Below are 17,500 nucleotides of genomic sequence, written 5' to 3'. Positions count from 1 at the left end.
AGATGGTATAATGTAATGGTAATCACACTTTAATGTTTCTTGTATCACTGCAGTCCCACATTAATTTGTTTATGGTAATTCTTTAAAAAAACTGAAGATAGGTTATTGAAGACAATAACAGAGAGGTGAATGAATCATCAAAGATCCCAAATACACATTTCTTTACACACTTACCTCTGTAGATGGCAGATGGACTACTCCAGTACTACGTCTTTTCTCACGCAGCTTTCGCCTGTCACGCTGTTGTTTTCCCTTGTTTGTGTGATTGGGTCTGTCATTGGAAACAAACTTTTAAACAATCTGTATAATAATAAAATTCTAGCCAAGAGAGGAAAAGGCAGAAAATACTGTAATCAAATGAGGCATTCATTCTTCACAAAACACAAGCGCCACTAACCTGTTCATCCTCTTCTCCTTGAGTCTCGTGGCGGGCTTTGGGCTGGCATCATGATCAGGAGCCCCAGGGTAAAGTCCACCGCCTGTTCCAACATCTCGGTCACTTCCCTCTCCTTCCTCATCTGCCTCACCTTTTACAAGAGACAAAATTCCTCGGCATGACATCTGTTCTACCTTGAATGATCCTCTTGTAATATCAGATATATATACTTCATATGTATGACTGTACTAGTCTACATTTCTATAGAAATACTAAAGCCATACAACAAAAATATTTAAATCTGTTGACTTAATGTTTAAATATCCAAATAAAACTCAGACAACCTACAGACACTTTCAAGAGGTTCCATGGCCTACCAAAGACTGGAGATGAAAGTGTTATCTTACAAACTGAAGCACATAACAATGATTCATTATGCTATCTGAAGATAAAGAGGCAAGCTAAGAACACCTCAGCATTTTTTTTTCCTTCTTTTTTAGTCTCTAGGCAGATAAACACATGCAGGTCCCTGATAAGCTTAAGATAACCTCAATGGCTTTCTTCTCAACTAAGACCTATACAAAAACACTGCCTGAATAATGATTATTCACTTTCCCTTCCATCTTAGATTACAAAAGATTACAAAAATTACACATCCAAAGGCGTTCTCAGACTATATATATACATTGGTCTGAAAATAACTTATATATGTTTTAGAAAATACGAAAGTTAAATGAGAGTACCTGTACCTGGCCGGGATGTTGGGTTGATATTCCGAGCCCTTGCTGTTCGTATACGAGATCGGCGAGATGAGGTCTCAAAGTCTACCTCGACATCTTCCTGACTCACTGAACTTGATGCCATGCTACCTCTCTACCCTGTCTGAAAGAGAGCACAAAACTGGCTATATAAACATATATCTATTATGGTAACTGCATACAATAATTCAGATACTATCTTCAACCAAAGATAGAGAAAAGTAATCATATCAGAAAAAAATACAAACAGAAAATAAAAAGGAATGACACTTCTCATTCATTCCCAAGGTACTACACACATATATTCTAAAACTTTGAATATTGAAAAAAAAAAAAAAAAAAAAAAAATGTAGTCTAATTACAGGGTTGGATAAATATAAGCTAAATCAATTTTGAATTGTTCCACGTGGATGGGTGGGTAGGTAGGTGGATGGATGGATGGATGGATGGATGGATGGATGGATGGATGGATGGATGGATGGATGGATGGATGGATGGATGGATGGACAGACGGACGCATGCACACATGCACAAAAAGAGAGAAAGAGAGAGAGAGAGAGAGAGAGAGAGAGAGAGAGAGAGAGAGAGAGAGAGAGAGAGAGAGAGAGAGAGAGAGAGAGAGAGAGAGAGAGAGAGAGAGAGAGAATAGCACCTGTTCAAGCAAAAACTGCTTAGGCTGGCATTCAAACAATACTTAATTCAAACTGAGAACTTTTGAAAAGGATAGTTTTAACAGCTGTTAGTAGCTACAATCCTGCATGTGCAATTTTCCTATTCACAATGAATTATTTCCAGAATAATATAGCAAAAAGTTTACTTCCTTACTCATTTCCTATATACCCAATTAAAAACAATCCTATTGTATATTGAGAAGTGGCTAAAGTATATGAAATATCGTTCATCAATACTAAGACAAATAATTTAACAGATGAGTTTTTATTATTGGCTGCCATAATCTTCTAAAAGCAACCTAGTGAATATTTGCATGTTAATCATACAAAGAAAGTTTTTAAAATATGATGAAGTATTCTACAAAGCTACGGTACAATAATACAGTGTTCACATATTGTGCAATTTGCATAGCAGCCTATTTCACAAAAATATCTTGGATATGAAGAGACCTGCAAGTGACTGTATCTATTACCAACAAGTATTTCCTAAGACAAAATAATCAAAATTATCTTCAAAATAATCATACTCCTTCTGCATGCTATACTCTGTGTTAATTATTTTTTTCCATTACATAAATTTCTTATGTGCAGAATCATTATTGAACTTATTGCAGTATCCTCTTAGATTGTTCATATATCTATCTATATTCTTTTCCCTTTAATTCATCCTCAACCAGGAAAAGTACCACTATACAATAAACATTACTTGCAGACATATCCATCTTAAAGTTATCAAAATCTCAGAATACACATGGCTTATCTTTCTGATATTAAAAGTAACCCAAACAGCTGATTACCTTTTTGCTTTAAATCTATGGCTTTTACACATGACACATCAATATTTGGATTCTGAACAGCTTTGTTTGTTATGCCCTATATATACACACATCTCCCTTTCATAATATAGCACTATTGAAGTTTGGTGAGGCTGGGCGCAAAAGCAAGCACCTCATGCCTGAGTTTTTGTCCGACTCACAGCTGGGTCCCAGGCTATCATATCAGCTGCCAAGATTCTGGCTTATGACATCATGAGACATCTGCTCACATCAGGAAAATTTTCGTCATAGGATGTCATCCAGCATAAACAGACTGATTAAATTTGTTATGCCCTAGTAAGTTTTTACAAGAATGCAAATTCTGAGAACCTTTCCGGATGACATATCTCTACTGGATAATAAAAATATGATCTTTGATTCTTGAAGATATTAGGTGATTTTGAGCTACTTTCATACAGTCTATACATGCTAATTTCTGCTGATTGTAAAAATGCATTAATATTTGTACTAGACTGTAGAATCAAAACGAAACTGTGATAACCCTATTAATCTGAATAGTAAATAAATTTGAGTAGGACTATGTATGGCATCAACAACAAAAAACAAAAGTAACAATGATAATAAAGAACAATAATATTATCATTAATGATTATAATGATGACAGTAATGATTTCAGTATCACAAATTGCATGGTTGCAAGGTTTTTGTCAGGTAACAACAAAACACATACATGCATACAAATAATTCTATGTACATGTATAAAGCTGTACAAATTTTTACTTTAAACTGACAACAGAAATTTTTCCTTTTAAAATAAAGAAAGCAGACAGAGTCAAACAAAAATACCATAAAAAAACTGATCATGAAATAACTGATAATACCCAACAAATCACATTAGTACTAATGACAAAGCACATAGAAGGTCGTAAAGAAATCAACGATGACATAAACAAATAAAACGAACAAATAGGAATAAAACAAACTGTCACAGCTTTAAAAGTAAAAATATGTTGGTTTCCATACGTATTCTGAAAAGACGTCACTTCCAATATTACTTAGGCCTAGATCAGACGAATCTCATCCCCCCATAACCCTTCAAAAGTACTGGGAAATGAGATCGAAACCTGAAACAAAATCAGCAAAATATGGAGAAAAACAATAAAACAATATGAAAATGACATCCACACAAACACACACACAACGCATACACTCATCACACCCTCATATTTCCTTCCCTGAGGGTCTGAAAAACACTCTGACACTATCCTCTAACTCTTGAACATCTCTTGTTTTTACCTCTTATCGTCTAGCTGAGAATCACGCGCTCCATCGGCCTCCTGAGATGATTTTGTGTGAATTAGCGAGTCTGGGCGAAGAATCTGTCACTCTCAGAAGACGTCGACATTGGAGTATAGACGATTGGAATAAATATTGCTCCTACGGCAAACCGGTTCTTGAATGCGATTGGGTTTGGGTGGGAGGAGTAGGTTTTCGTTACTCACAAGGAATTGTGTTAATGATTAAACTTCCGTTAGTTCCCTCAAGTTACAATACTTCGTTCCGATGCGTGGTTCTATAATTTTATTGGGTAATAGCCACCCAGGACGGTCTTCCATGAAAGAGAAATAGCATTAGATTTAATCCCATCCTTTTCATTCGATGCGTATCTATTTTTTACCTGTTTTCTGAATGATATTTCAAAAGCCTTTTCTATCCATTAAAAAAAGTTGCAAGGATTGATATAAACATAAATATTCTTACTTATAATTTAAATTTTAAGTACTATCAATTTTAGTGCTGTATTGTACATCTATAAAGAAAGTAATTTGCTTGTTTCTGTATCAACGGTATTTCCTATTCCTCTGTTCGAAAAGGCATGCGTTACTTGCGTATTTCCACCACCTTTAGCATAGAGAAAAAACAAACAAATTTCTCTAGAATTGAAACAAACAATCAGAAAAATTCAAGTATTTTCATAAACACCTAAAACAGTGAACGACATCAAAGAAGCAGAGAAAGTGGTGGCTCCTGACGAAGTTAAAGCCAAGAGAACCAAATCGGACGTGGTCATCGTGGAGCGGTAGGAGGGAAGGTAACGCATTTGATTTTATTTTTCAAATATTTTGAAACTGCGACCTTGTATGTTCTTGCAATACTCTCACGTTGCATTCTACGTGCACTTGGATAGCCGGGAACAAAAATCATCAAAAGATCGGCTTCAAAATCGCTTATTCGAAGGGAAATCCGACAACAAAGTGCCTGACAGATTATCCCTGGACCAACTTGTTTCACCACGAAATACGAAATCCTTCTCGAAATGTACGTATTCCACGTCCACCGGCCTCTCTCCAGATTCAGCGTCGTGTCTTTTACCCTAATCCATTTTCAAGAGCTTTTGAAATGTCGATAATGATGTGTTTTTGTATTTTGTTTATATTCTCGCCTCCTACACGTTCCGTCTCAGCCGATGACTTGAAGATGCGAGTCCAAGTTATCTGCTTCTTTCCTGCTTAATAGCGGTGTGGGAGGTCGTGGTTGATGTAATTGGGAGTGGGAGGGGTGTGTAGGAGGATTATCCAAAAGAGCACTGCCCGAAAATACGGGAAATAAATGGGAGGATATAAGGTTGACATTACACAATGCTATAGAACTCATTCATTTACAGTGCATAGAATTTTGGTGATGATTTGACGAGGGCAAAAGTACATTTGGTGTGGATTTTGCTGCGCCTATGTGATTGTCTATCTCTTGTGTGGGTCCCAAGGTGTCGTTCTGATAGCTAGTAAGTAGTCGCCTGACCCGATTATGTCACCTGGTGTCAGTGAATCTTCAGCCCTGATTGGAAATTTGCAAATTGCGTAGGGGAATTGGTATGCTGCTAGAGTTTACTGTGTTTAAAAAAATTGCATAGGTGGGTATGGGCAGCCAAAATCGTAAGGTCAATCAAATGCCAGTCAAAAATTTGACAACAAATGAAAAACACATAATTTTAAATTTAGTAAGCATTTGTTGCACCTGTAAGAAATTTGACATATGTTCCATCTACTCCATTGTTTGATTTGTTTACACTGCGCAGCTAGGGGCTGCACACAACAAACTTTCTAATCTGGTCTTCTGTCATGATGTGATAGGACGCCTGTCTGAAGCCCAGGCCCTTTCTGCTGGATATTTGGGGAATGGAGTCAGCCAAATTTTTTTTATATTGTCAGATTTTTGGAATCAAATTTTCTAATTGGTGGATACTTACACCTAAAGGGTGTGGAGGATTTTGAAAACTGGGAGATATTGATTAAAACATTGGCATAGATCTTCAGCAGATGGCTTGCACAGATTCCAGACTGATTAGGACTTGAATTAAGCCCCAGTATTTATCAGGTAGTTGTCCAGTAGTGGGCTAACTTGTATACCATGTTTATGACACTACAGCAGAAATGGGCAATTCTTTACAAAATTTGATTAACAATCAAAGCTGCCATGACTGGGCATTCTAGAGGAGAGGGTTGATGAGGTGCTCCATTCTTCTATCCTGGCAAACATTGTCTTCACCTCCGTATGCACAAAACTCTACAAGAATATTTTTAATTCAGTTTGTGCTAGCTAAGTGCATCCATAATAATAAGATTAACAAAAACTAGGATATATTGATTGCTCTGTAGGTTGTGACAAATGCTGTGTGCTGCCTTATTACGTGGCACCCCTGCATAAACTGTTTTTTGCGTGTGTAGTTCTTGAAGTAATGACAATTCATGGTCACTCTTTAAATGGGATTGTACTTTGAATGCACTTCTCTAATTTAGATACAGGAAATATGGCAATCAGAAGAGCATTCAGAGGCTGTGACCTTGGCCTGGGAGATATGATAATGGAATGGGGGATCAGCTGGTTAGGAAGGTTATTGGTTCTTATGGCAATGTTTGTAGATTCCCAGGAATGGACACAAGCTTGTTGGCAGGAGTAATAAAGGCATAGTCCCTCTGAGCAATCACTTATTAAAATTATCCATAAAGTAATGAAGTTCCCCTGGGCTCCATATTTGAAAATGAATTCCCAGGGGTTGTACAAATGTACTTCTTGGTGTCATTTGGTATTCCTGCTGAAAATGTATATACCATGCTATATATCTTTCTTCTTCTTTCTTTCTTTTTTTGTGTGTTTTTCTTCTTTCTCCTTTTTTTCTTCCCCGTCTTCTTTTTCTTCTTTTTTTCACTTCTTTATTCTATTGTCTTTTATCCCCCTCCCTATTACTTTTTACTTCATAATTTACAGTATGTGGTAGCCTTCCTGGGCTAAGGGTCATTAGAAAAAGGAACATATGCAGACATTATTTATTTGATATCTAGAGTATGTGTTTGAGTGAAAGTGAGAGTGAGAGTACATGTCTCTGTATAATTAACTCCCCAAATATTAGGATTGGGGTCCATGTTTAAACAAATGAAAAGGAACTAGAAAATTATTAGAAATGTAATATATGTATTGATTATTTTCTTCTTTTCACAGATGCAGCAGAACACGCTCAGTACAACCCTCAGTTTTGGGGGAGGGGAGGGTGGGGGCGATGGTGTTCTACAGGACTTGGAAATTGCTGGAAGGCTTGTTGACAAACATCTCAACTATGATTCAAGTTTTCCTTCGCTTTTGGATATGCTTAGAGTCTCTCCTCAAGGTATGTCTTCTCTTGGAAAGCAATTGATATTTTTTGAATTGTATATTTAATTTTTCTTATTCTTATATGGTATAATTTTGGCAGGAAGTGCAACTGTAAGTGGGCTGAGTGAGAGCGACTACCCGAACAGCGGTGACCCAAGGTCCATAAGGCACCTCAGTTTTACCCGCAAGGTTCCTCTACCGTCAGAACTGATGCACCATTTCCAACGTATCCTTTTCTTAGTCAGCCAGTTATTAGATTATTGAATCTTTGTATGATTTATTATATCAAGCTTGTGCTGTATTTTTAATAGAGTGCCAATATTGATACATTATTCAGAGTGAATGGATATTTTTTTCAGAAATGTAACCATATAAATTTTCATATTACTTTGAAAGAAGGTAGTTAGTAATATGATAAAGCTTAGAATTTTTGAAATGAGTTGTCTTTACAAATTGTGTTTAGAGTTTCATTGATAATTAAGAAACAAAAGCCAAAGATCCCTATTGATAATAGGAGGACTTTAGTGAATTCACAATAGTAATTTTGAAGTTGATATAAAATGCTATTGCTTAACACTGTATTAAGGGAAGATTTCCTTAACTGAAAGACAGATATGCAATGTAACTGCATGATGGGCCTTTTCCCTGAGATTAATCGAGCCTGGCTGACTATCGACAGTGACATATATGTATGGGTGTATGAGGATGGGTAAGTGAATCTTAAAAAGGAATTTCAAAGTTTTTCTTTACTATTACTGTGTACTTCATTAGCCTATCTTCTCAATGTTCAAAATAGGAATTGTGGATTAATCTGTGATGTATAATGTGATCTCCTTCATTACAGTATAGACCTCTTGGCTTGCAATTACAATGTAAATTTGCATTTTTATGTATATGTGTATATACATTTGAATGTTGAGTCAGTGAGTGAGTGCTTTTGAGTAGACAACATGTATACTTCAAGATCTGCACATCGATATAAAGTCACAGTATTACCTTTTTAGTATTAGTATTATTGTTGTTATATTATTATTATTACTACTATTATTTTTTATTATTATTTTATTTTACAGGAGAGACTTAGCATACTTTGATGGCCTTCATGAAACAATCCTAAGTGTAGGTCTTGTCAAACCAAAAGCCGGAGTTTTCAAAAAATATATCGAGTATCTCCTGTGCCTCACAACCACTTCTGAGATTGTGTTATTAGGTGTATCATTCTCACAGACGGCAGATGGTATGCATCCCTTCTTTTCTTTTTACACACAAATATGTAAAGAAATAGATGTTAATGTAATTTTATATATGTTTCAATATTATGTGTGTGTGATTAATGAATGGATATGTGTGTATTTGCACATAGAGTTATGTGTACTTAGATAGAAATAATGTGTATAGATTGCTAAGAATATTAGATATTCAGATCTTTAATAAAGTAGTTATAGTTACTTTATTCGCAATACCATTCTTCTCAAACCTATTACGTTTTTTTAAAGAATGATTATGCTTAGTATTTTTTTTTTCTCTCTCTCTCTCTCTCTCTCTTTTTTTCTTCTTCTTCTTCTTTTTCTCTCTTTTTTTCCCCCCTTTTTTTTTTCTTTCTTTCTTTCTTTTTTCTTTCTTTCTTTCTTTCTTTTTAAATATTTTTTTAATGATTTTTCCCTCCACAGAAGAAGGCAACTCTGGGATGCATCTGTTACCAGAGCCTCTATTTTCTGTTCCAACTGATGGCTCCTACATTCTTACCATTAGGGGCACCAACGATGGTAGAATTTTCATGGGAGCCAAAGATGGTTGCCTCTATGAATTAGTCTATCAGGTAAGTTTCTTCGGTCGTACTTTATTGACTTGAATGCCAGTACCATTGTCGTTATCATTGTCATTATGAATATATTTTACTAATGTATAAACTTCAGAGTACATTTTGTTCTTTAAAAATTCAAGATCCGAATATTCTTTCCAGGCAGAAGATGGTTGGTTCAGTCGAAAGTGCCAAAAAGTAAATCACTCCAGATCAACAATATCCTACCTGCTACCTTTCCTTGCCTTCTCTGAGGACGATCCCATTAATCAGGTAATAATGGGATTCAAAGAATTTTGTTTAATTTTATTAATTTTATTTATTTGGTCTATATTGATTTAACCCTGTTGGCATGTTTAAAAGTATTTTGTCTCGGGTTTTTAATACATTTTTTAATGTAGTAACTGTATTTCTTCTGTGAATTTCTACTTCAGGTGGAAGTAGATGACAGTCGACACATTCTGTACACCCTGAGTGAAAAGGGAACCATTACAGTGTATGATTTGGATGCAGATGGGAAGAACACATGTCGAGTGGTCGCTGTTCCCCACAACAATATCATGAATGCAGCACTACAAGTTGCCAAGTGAGATTTTTTCTTATTAGCTTTAGTATTCTATATGTGATTGATGTTAATTAGATCTGTGTGATTGTATATAGTTTTTATGTATATTTATCATACGTATCTATGTTGTATAATTCTACTGTGATAATTAAATGATTTTCTTGAACATACATCACCCTTTTGGGTATACAGTGCTTTTCTTGTACCATTTACCATTATCGTCATTTCTTTCAACCTAGGAGTTTAATTTTATATCTTCCTTGTAATTTTGCTATACTGAATATTTTCTTTCTTTTCTAATAATTCCTTCCCTTTAATTTTACAGAACTGTTGACAAATCAAACTTTAAGAGTGTTGTAAGCCTCTGTCCAATCAGTACCAGTGAATCACCACACATTCACTTGGTTGTTGTCACAGGTCGGTTCATTATTTTATTGATTCGCATGTTTTTTATATTTCTCATTTAGTTATTGAATTAATGTGTCTTTAATCTTAGAAATCAAATTGAGGACTTTGTCAAGTTAACATTTCACATATTTTACAGGTACCGGTGTGAGATTATATTACACAACAATGCCTCTGGTTGGAGGACTCACTCAGAGACCATCCCAGCTGACACTACTCCATGTGCGACTCCCGCCTGGCTTTGCAGCAAATGCTACTGTTTACCGACCCACCAAAGTACACAAGGCACTCTATTCACATGGTATGTTGATTCTCAAAGCTCATTTGCAGGTGTAGTTGGACTTAGGATGCCAAGGGAAAGTTAACCAGTAGCGATCTTTTTGCCTGTATCTTTGTGTGTGTTTTATATAGTCGTGAGATTTTAGTAATTTGAACTATTGGATATATATATATATATATATATATATATATATATATATATATATATATATATATATATATATATATATATATATATATATATATATATATATACATTCCCCTTCATTTTACAGGAACTGGTGTTTTGTGTTCCAATGAGAGTAATGAGGCAGACACTGTATGGACAATGAGTAGTGATCAGTACCCATACCATCCAACTTTAGCAGAATCACAAAGTACTCATGCTGTTGATGGCTTTGTTTGGGCTTTGGCGGATGTGACTCCCCAGCTCTGGTGCTCAGCCCTCAACCCAACAACACCCCAGGTCAGTGGATATGTGTGGATTCTTATTTAGAAGTGGAATTGGTAGGCTCAGCAATACTCAAAGTGGAATACATTGTATCACTCTGTTAATGCTAATTGGTAAGGATGGATTATGTTACAAATTAAGAAAAATTATGTAAAGAAATGTATTGATGTAAGATAATGTTCAGTGTTTAAGTTTTGATAATAGAACTTGATGAAACAGCAAGTGAAATGGCATATTCTAAATGATCAACTTTTGCAAAATAGAATTTTTTAGTTTTTACCTGGGGAAAATAACAAAATCAGATTAACTTTTTGGTAAATTCTTTTCTAAAGAGCATTTACATTTTTATCGGATATGCAATATATTTATGAGTAATTTGCTTTCCTTTTTGGTGTATGCTTATTCATTTACCTGGGAAGTACATTTGCTTATCTTCTGTAGCTTTATAGAATGGGATGTAAAACCTAACACTCACAAATATTTTGCAGGGGACAAAGCCACCTCTTCTGGTAACCCAGCACCAGCAGTCTCCTCGCCAGTTGGTCTTACTTTCTGCCACAGGTGCACATGTACTCACATTTTTAAGACCTGTGGACCAGTTACGGCAGATGTTAGAAGAGTCAGGTGGAGCAGAGTCCAACATGGTTAAAGAATTCTTTTCTGCAATGACACCTACACAAGCATGCGCCACAGCACTGATTATTGCTACTGATCCTCATCGTCCTAATGCTCAGGTCTGTATCAAGAGAGATGTGTATTGTTAAAATTTTAATTTGTACAATCCACACAATACATTTGCTCACCAGGGACAAATATTTGAGTTGGAAATGATAGAACAGTGTGTTTGTGTGTGATATATGCATACTGCACTCTGGGGTAAAATTAGAAGTAACCACTATCTGTTGTACAAGTGACACATCCAATGTGTATTCACCCAAGTTACAGCCTTCAATATTTTGATATGTGTGTTTACAGGTGGCAGAATGGGCAACTCGTGCCTTATTTTTGTATGGTGCCAATCCTCCCCCTGCGCCAGTAACATTTCCTCCACAAACACCAGCAGGCTACAGTAAGTAATGATGACATGAAGCTGCATGAATGTTGTTTGGATAACATGTATGTATGAGATGTTTACAAATTATCCACTTCTCATGAATTTAATCTCTTCATTTTCTCTTTTTACAGATTTTCATCCAACACAAGTATCGACTCCCATGCCTGGTCAGGCTACAAACACAGCTCTTGTTCAGGATGCTCAGTTTTCACCTTTGCATAATGCCCTCTACCTTTACCTAGCAAGAATCCTAAGACCTGTATGGGCAAGTTCAGTTGCCAAGGAAACACTGGTGGATGGAAAACCAGTTGTAAGTTTAAATTTTTGTACTGTTGAATGATTGACATTTGGTAAAATATGAGTCATTTTAATTGTTTACCCTTTTGGAGGGGGAGGCATATTTTGTTATAAGTGAGAATTTTCAATATTGGATAAATGGCAATGTTTGATAGAGAATCTAATGATTTCATTTTTGTCAGCTGATGAGTTCAATGACTGCTGAAGAATTAGGTTTCCTTGCTGAGAGAGTGGACCTTCTGGCCAAATTCCTCTTGACCAACCAAGGAGGAACCACTCCCCTTCAGCCTCTTAATGCGTAAGTTACACTTCCTGTAATGTGGAGATATGAGGAAATTGAAAAAGAAGATTGTATTTGTTGAGGAGATAGATTATAATAACCTTGAAATATATGGCTCTCCTAAAGGTCAAACACAAGTCTGAACATCACTCGGTATGGAGGGGATGGTTCAGAACGTGCTTCCCTCCTAGCTTTGAGGTCACTTCTCAGTCAAGCGCTGGAGGTGCTGAAGCTCATGACAGTTCTCTCTACCCACAACTTCACCACAATTACAGGAAGCCTGCAGAAAGTAAGTTTTTTTTTTTTTTAGATATTCTGAAATAGTGCACAGTGTTTATTGATTATTTGTTTAGATTTTAAAGTTGTATTGATTAGTTCTAGGTCGTTTCATAAATTTCAAAAGGAAATGATTATCTCTTGCCATTCACCTATTCCCTTTCCTCGCAGGAAATCCGGGAACAGTTGCGGACAATGACCTTCCGAGATTTAGTCTTAACTGGCAGAGAGGTTTGCCGTAGTCTTATCATGGCTCTGCTAGACAGGTAATACATCAGTTGCAAAGAAGATTCTGTATATAAAATTTTCTTTTATTTATTATGTATATAGTTTTACCTTTATTGTTCATAAATTGCATGTTATCATACCACTGGCTTCTTAGAGGAAGTTAGTCATTCTCCAACTGTAGCAATATCATTTGTTTGGTAACATTATTAGATACAGGCACTTAAATTGAAAGGAAACTTTACTGCCATCACATGCCCAAAATATAGGCATTAGATCTATGTGAGCAGACACTCTGCTAGGTGTGCAGCCTATAGCCCAATTAACCTTATTTTTCAAACTGTCTTTGATGTATCATTCTTTTTATGTAATGTTTAAATTCATTTATTTAGTTATTTATTTATAATTTTTTGTTTATTTATTTATTTTTATTTTTCATTATTTGTAAGTTTTATAACTTTACTCACAGATATCATGGAGATAATGCCTCAGCTGATGCTATATCAGAAAGGTTACGGGACATCTGTCCAGGACTCTACAGAATAGAAGACGCCAAACTCGCAAAGGCAAACGAAATCATCTTGGCAGCAAAGGCAAACACAAACAAAGCTGAGAAGGAGAAAGGTTTTAAGGAAGCAGTGGCGGTGAGTTGGCTCTTTTTAAATGTATAAGAGGCCTAATGATTTTAATTTCATGAAATATGTGAGATTTTTCAATAAATATTGAGCATCGTATAATGGTCTCTAAAATTAAAGGATTAGATGTATATCATTTATGAATATTATTTATGGTCTTTTGCAGTTGTGCAAACAAATTGGCCATCATGTCAATGTGAATGGCATTAGCAGCCAGCTCGCCAGTGGGGGGGCCTATGAAGGAGTAGTTGACCTTTGCCTTAGTGTTGCAGCCCAGAGAGACCCTGCTGGCTTAGCTCTTCATTATTATAAGAATAATGAGCCAGCAGATGACCATCAAGGCTACATGGCCTTCACATCCAGGTATGTTGTGATGTGTCATGTGATTGGTCCTTTCTTTTCTTTCTTTTTTTCTTTCTTTCTTTTTTTCTTTCTTTCTTTCTTTCCTTCCTCCCTTCTTCTTCTTCTTCTTCTTTTTCTTTTTCTTTTCTTTCCTTTCCTTTCCTTCTTTTCTTTCCTTCTTTTCTTTCCTTCTTTTCTTTCCTTCTTTCCTTTCCTTCTTTCCTTTCCTTCTTTCCTTTCCTTCTTTTCTTTCCTTTTTCTTCTTCTTCTTCTTCTTCTTCTTCTTCTTCTTCTTCTTCTTCTTCTTCTTCTTCTTCTTCTTCTTCTTCTTCTTCTTCTTCTTCTTCTTCTTCTTCTTCTTCTTCTTCTTCTTCTTCTTCTTCTTCTTCTTCTTCTTCTTCTTCTTCTTCTTCTTCTTCTTCTTCTTCTTCTTCTTCTTCTTCTTCTTCTTCCCCCTTCAATTAAAAAAAGATGAACAGATTTTTTTTGTGCACATCCCATTTCACCACTTATATAACCTCTTCTATCTCCAATTTAGGATGGAGTGCTACCGAGTGATAATGGATCAGTTGAATCAGCTGGTTGGTGCAGGTGTTGTTCCCCAGACATCCCCAACGGTGCCCTCTCGTCCTGGCCCGCCTACACCCCCACCGTCTACACTGCCATCTACAGATGCTACACAGTATGCTAATCAGGTAAGATCTTACTAATCTACCTTCAGAGTCCATTAACTAATCAGTGTTTGCATAAATAGGTTTTTGTTGATAAAGTCACTTTGCATGAGTAATAAGATGAGTTTTTCTTTGACTAGAAGATTTATGTAACAAGAACGGATATATGGAATTATGCAACTTTCTCTTCCAGATGATGAACCTAATAGTTGGCAGCAATGATGAACTATCACATGTAACACTGTATCAGTGGCTAGTAGACACAAATCGTACCGACCGTCTCTTGGCCATAACCTCCCCATACTTGGAGACCTTCCTCACTCGATCCAATGGCCAGTCACCACTCCACCATCTGCTTTGGAGATATTATGAAAGAAATAGAGATTATTTCAAGGCTGCAAAAACTCTCTTGCTCCTGGCTGAACAGATAGGGTGAGTTGAATAGTTGCTGAGAAGCAGATCATCCTGTAAATGACATTATGGTTTTATTTAAGCACAGAAATTCAGTAAAAAAAAAGTTCAGTGAAGTGTGCAGGCCATGCATAATGAAAAGTTATTGGTTACATCTCTGAAAGAAATGTGTTGATTATGGTTACATGTAAAACAGAATCAACACCATAAGATTTGTGCATTATTTTAAGTATTCTATTTTATTACTATTTTCTCATTTTGTATCTTTTTGTCACCAATAGAGATACTCCAGTAAATGTACGAGTGGAATACTTGTCTCGGGCACTCATGTGTCTCAGTTCCTGTGAGATGAACACAGCCTCAAGTTATTCAGACTTTATGCTTCACATGGAAGAGAAGAAAGAAGTTGCTCGTGTACAGCTTATGGTAGGTTTGTTAACTCCCTTTTCTTTCTTTCTTTCTTTCGGTAACTGTAACTTTGAGAGGAGGTACCTAGTTTTGGGGACATTTTTGTTTTGAATAAAAATTATTTTCCAAAAAATATCTTTCATTCTAATTAAACTGAGATGATAAATAAACAAAAAATAATAATAATAATAATTTCATAATGGAGCCTTCATCTGTGTTTTACTTGCAGGTGCTAGATGCTCTCCAGGGAGAAGGGGCAAGTGCTGATGTTATTGCGCAGGTCAATTCCTCTCTCCTTACCTTGACAACACTGTATGAAAAGTTTGCTGAACCCTGGGCATTGTGGGAATGTAAACTTGCCATTGTTCACTGCGCAGGACACTCAGAACCCCAGCTTGTACAGGTAATTAGAAACTTCCTATTTACTCTGGGTAATTTTTACTTGGTTTCATAGGGCAAAGAAACCTGTTATGTAAAATGCTTTGAACCAGTATTGTACTCTTGACTTTATCCAATGATTGAATGATTACATGTTTTATTTGTTTTGCATATTTTATGGTTTTATATATTTTTATCATTGCTTTTCTTTTTTATTTTTGTATGTAATCGTTTTGTTGTTCTATTTAGTGTATGTGTGAGCTCTTGTGTTACGGCTATCTACTGACTAGACACACAATTGTGCAGATTCTTTTGCTTGAACTATGCTTTTTAAGAAATATTATTTGATTCTGTTTACTAGTTAAATCAAAAGTTCAAATGATACTTATTCTCTTCCAGTCAATTTGGACAAATCTCATTGACCGTGAATTGGAGAGGTCAAGAGTCGAGCCCGTGGAGACACGTGTGGATTCTTTGTCCAGCAAAATCAAAGCCCTTGCTCGTTTGTATTCTGCAAACCCTAACTACTTCCCCCTAGGTAAGCCACTTTTCAGATCTTGCAATATAGTGATGATACTTTATTTATTTATTATTATTATTTTCTTCTTCTTCTTCTTCTTCTTCTTACTGTTTTGTGTCATCTTTGATTACTGCTCGAGCTGTTAATGCTAGTTATTTTTACTCTTTATTTTGCATATTAAGTTTTCATGTGCTGTATGTCTTTATTACACCAGAACACATTATCAAGGAATGTGAGGTCCGTTCAGTCCGGCTGCGTACTAATACATCTTGGGTGGTCACAGCCTTGCAAGGTTGTGGCATTCAAGTGAGCAGACTCATCAACATCTATCATAAGTGAGTAATATACCTTCAGTTGGATAAATGTGAAAGGATCTCATGAGTTCATTGCTCTATAAATTCCTCATTTCATTTGAGTATTCTGAACATTTTTTTGTGGTTTCAGGTTATATCGTAGCGGAGATAGCGTTTGGGAGGTAGAACGGTCGCCATACCATCTCCTGGGTGTGTTGGCACACTTGATCACGATGTTAGTTGACAATGAGGCAGCTGTACAACCTCCACAGAAGTGAGTACCACTAATAGTTATTTGTTTATGTTAATGTAAGGATGTGGAAGTTTTTTAAGGCTCAGTATCTAGTGTTTTACTCTTGGTATTATGAAACAGTTTACAGTTTAATTTACTGAATTTAGTCTAGAGTTTCATGGTAGTACTGGTTTGATTATTTATGCTTATAATCTATAATTTCTATATTCCTAGACAAAGCATTAAGAATTTTTTTTTTTATCATTTCCCATAATTTGTTTTTGTTATTCCTGTAGGCGAGCGCTAAGGGAGCAGTGTTTGGACTACGTAGCTGAGTACTTAACTGACCTGGGAGCTTCAGCGGATGCTTCTGCAGGAGTTATCTCAGCACATTTAAAGACTTGCCAGGCGAAGCTAGAACGATTTGTTTAGATTTCCAAGCTTATTAGATAAGAATAAAGGTTCAAATATATGTATCATATGTTTGTCTTTGTATGTGTGAATATCTTTATTGTTTAGAATGTAATGAAAAAAGTGAATGTCATCATGTTATTGTATGCACATATGTCTTCTATGTAATCACTATGTGAAGAAGCAAATATTTGAATCTTCGTGATAACATTTTCTTGTCAAGTACAACTTTATCTTCAAGACCACTTACAAGTGGTTCTTGTATTTAGCATGTGGAAATGCATGCATAATGATGTGCTGTGGTAGTGTTCATTAAAGAGTAATGTCCTTTTCTAATG

General features: G+C 35.8%; 2 protein-coding genes across 6 annotated transcripts in view; one reads left to right on the top strand and one right to left on the bottom strand.

Annotated features, from left to right (window-relative positions):
- LOC113800354 (PRKC apoptosis WT1 regulator protein-like) overlaps positions 1–4,011 on the bottom strand; it is an 11,669-nt gene extending 7,658 nt beyond the window's left edge. The window contains exons 1-4 of one of the 3 annotated variants that reach the window (XM_027351114.2): positions 3,878–4,011; positions 1,120–1,258; positions 398–527; positions 175–271 (exon numbers count right to left, since the gene is read on the bottom strand). In XM_027351114.2, the coding sequence (XP_027206915.1) occupies positions 175–271; positions 398–527; positions 1,120–1,240 (348 nt within the window). In that variant the 5' untranslated portion in view covers positions 1,241–1,258; positions 3,878–4,011. Of the gene's footprint in view, positions 1–174; positions 272–397; positions 528–724; positions 820–1,119; positions 1,259–3,877 lie in introns of those variants that run through there. The other 2 variants (XM_027351116.2, XM_027351117.2) reach the window with 2 other exon arrangements.
- Positions 4,012–4,640: 629 nt separating this feature from the next.
- Nup154 (nuclear pore complex protein Nup154) overlaps positions 4,641–17,500 on the top strand; it is a 13,597-nt gene continuing 737 nt past the window's right edge. Inside the window, exons 1-27 of one of the 3 annotated variants that reach the window (XM_070131860.1) lie at positions 4,641–4,673; positions 7,079–7,244; positions 7,329–7,454; positions 7,841–7,937; positions 8,302–8,465; positions 8,899–9,047; positions 9,192–9,302; positions 9,464–9,615; positions 9,920–10,011; positions 10,139–10,300; positions 10,554–10,744; positions 11,218–11,463; positions 11,705–11,798; positions 11,915–12,093; positions 12,263–12,378; positions 12,487–12,649; positions 12,808–12,902; positions 13,331–13,505; positions 13,663–13,859; positions 14,377–14,533; positions 14,703–14,941; positions 15,202–15,346; positions 15,558–15,731; positions 16,106–16,244; positions 16,441–16,561; positions 16,671–16,793; positions 17,048–17,500. The exon at positions 17,048–17,500 is cut by the window's right edge and continues 737 nt beyond it. In XM_070131860.1, the coding sequence (XP_069987961.1) occupies positions 7,079–7,244; positions 7,329–7,454; positions 7,841–7,937; positions 8,302–8,465; positions 8,899–9,047; positions 9,192–9,302; positions 9,464–9,615; positions 9,920–10,011; positions 10,139–10,300; positions 10,554–10,744; positions 11,218–11,463; positions 11,705–11,798; positions 11,915–12,093; positions 12,263–12,378; positions 12,487–12,649; positions 12,808–12,902; positions 13,331–13,505; positions 13,663–13,859; positions 14,377–14,533; positions 14,703–14,941; positions 15,202–15,346; positions 15,558–15,731; positions 16,106–16,244; positions 16,441–16,561; positions 16,671–16,793; positions 17,048–17,183 (3,909 nt within the window). In that variant the 5' untranslated portion in view covers positions 4,641–4,673 and the 3' untranslated portion in view covers positions 17,184–17,500. Of the gene's footprint in view, positions 4,901–7,078; positions 7,245–7,328; positions 7,455–7,840; positions 7,938–8,301; positions 8,466–8,898; positions 9,048–9,191; positions 9,303–9,463; positions 9,616–9,919; positions 10,012–10,138; positions 10,301–10,553; positions 10,745–11,217; positions 11,464–11,704; positions 11,799–11,914; positions 12,094–12,262; positions 12,379–12,486; positions 12,650–12,807; positions 12,903–13,330; positions 13,506–13,662; positions 13,860–14,376; positions 14,534–14,702; positions 14,942–15,201; positions 15,347–15,557; positions 15,732–16,105; positions 16,245–16,440; positions 16,562–16,670; positions 16,794–17,047 lie in introns of all 3 variants that reach the window. The other 2 variants (XM_027359756.2, XM_027359757.2) reach the window with 2 other exon arrangements.

The sequence above is a fragment of the Penaeus vannamei genome, chromosome 17 (genome assembly GCF_042767895.1).
Source record: "Penaeus vannamei isolate JL-2024 chromosome 17, ASM4276789v1, whole genome shotgun sequence".
Taxonomy (NCBI): domain Eukaryota; kingdom Metazoa; phylum Arthropoda; class Malacostraca; order Decapoda; family Penaeidae; genus Penaeus; species Penaeus vannamei.
This window is presented reverse-complemented; position numbering and strand designations above follow the sequence as displayed.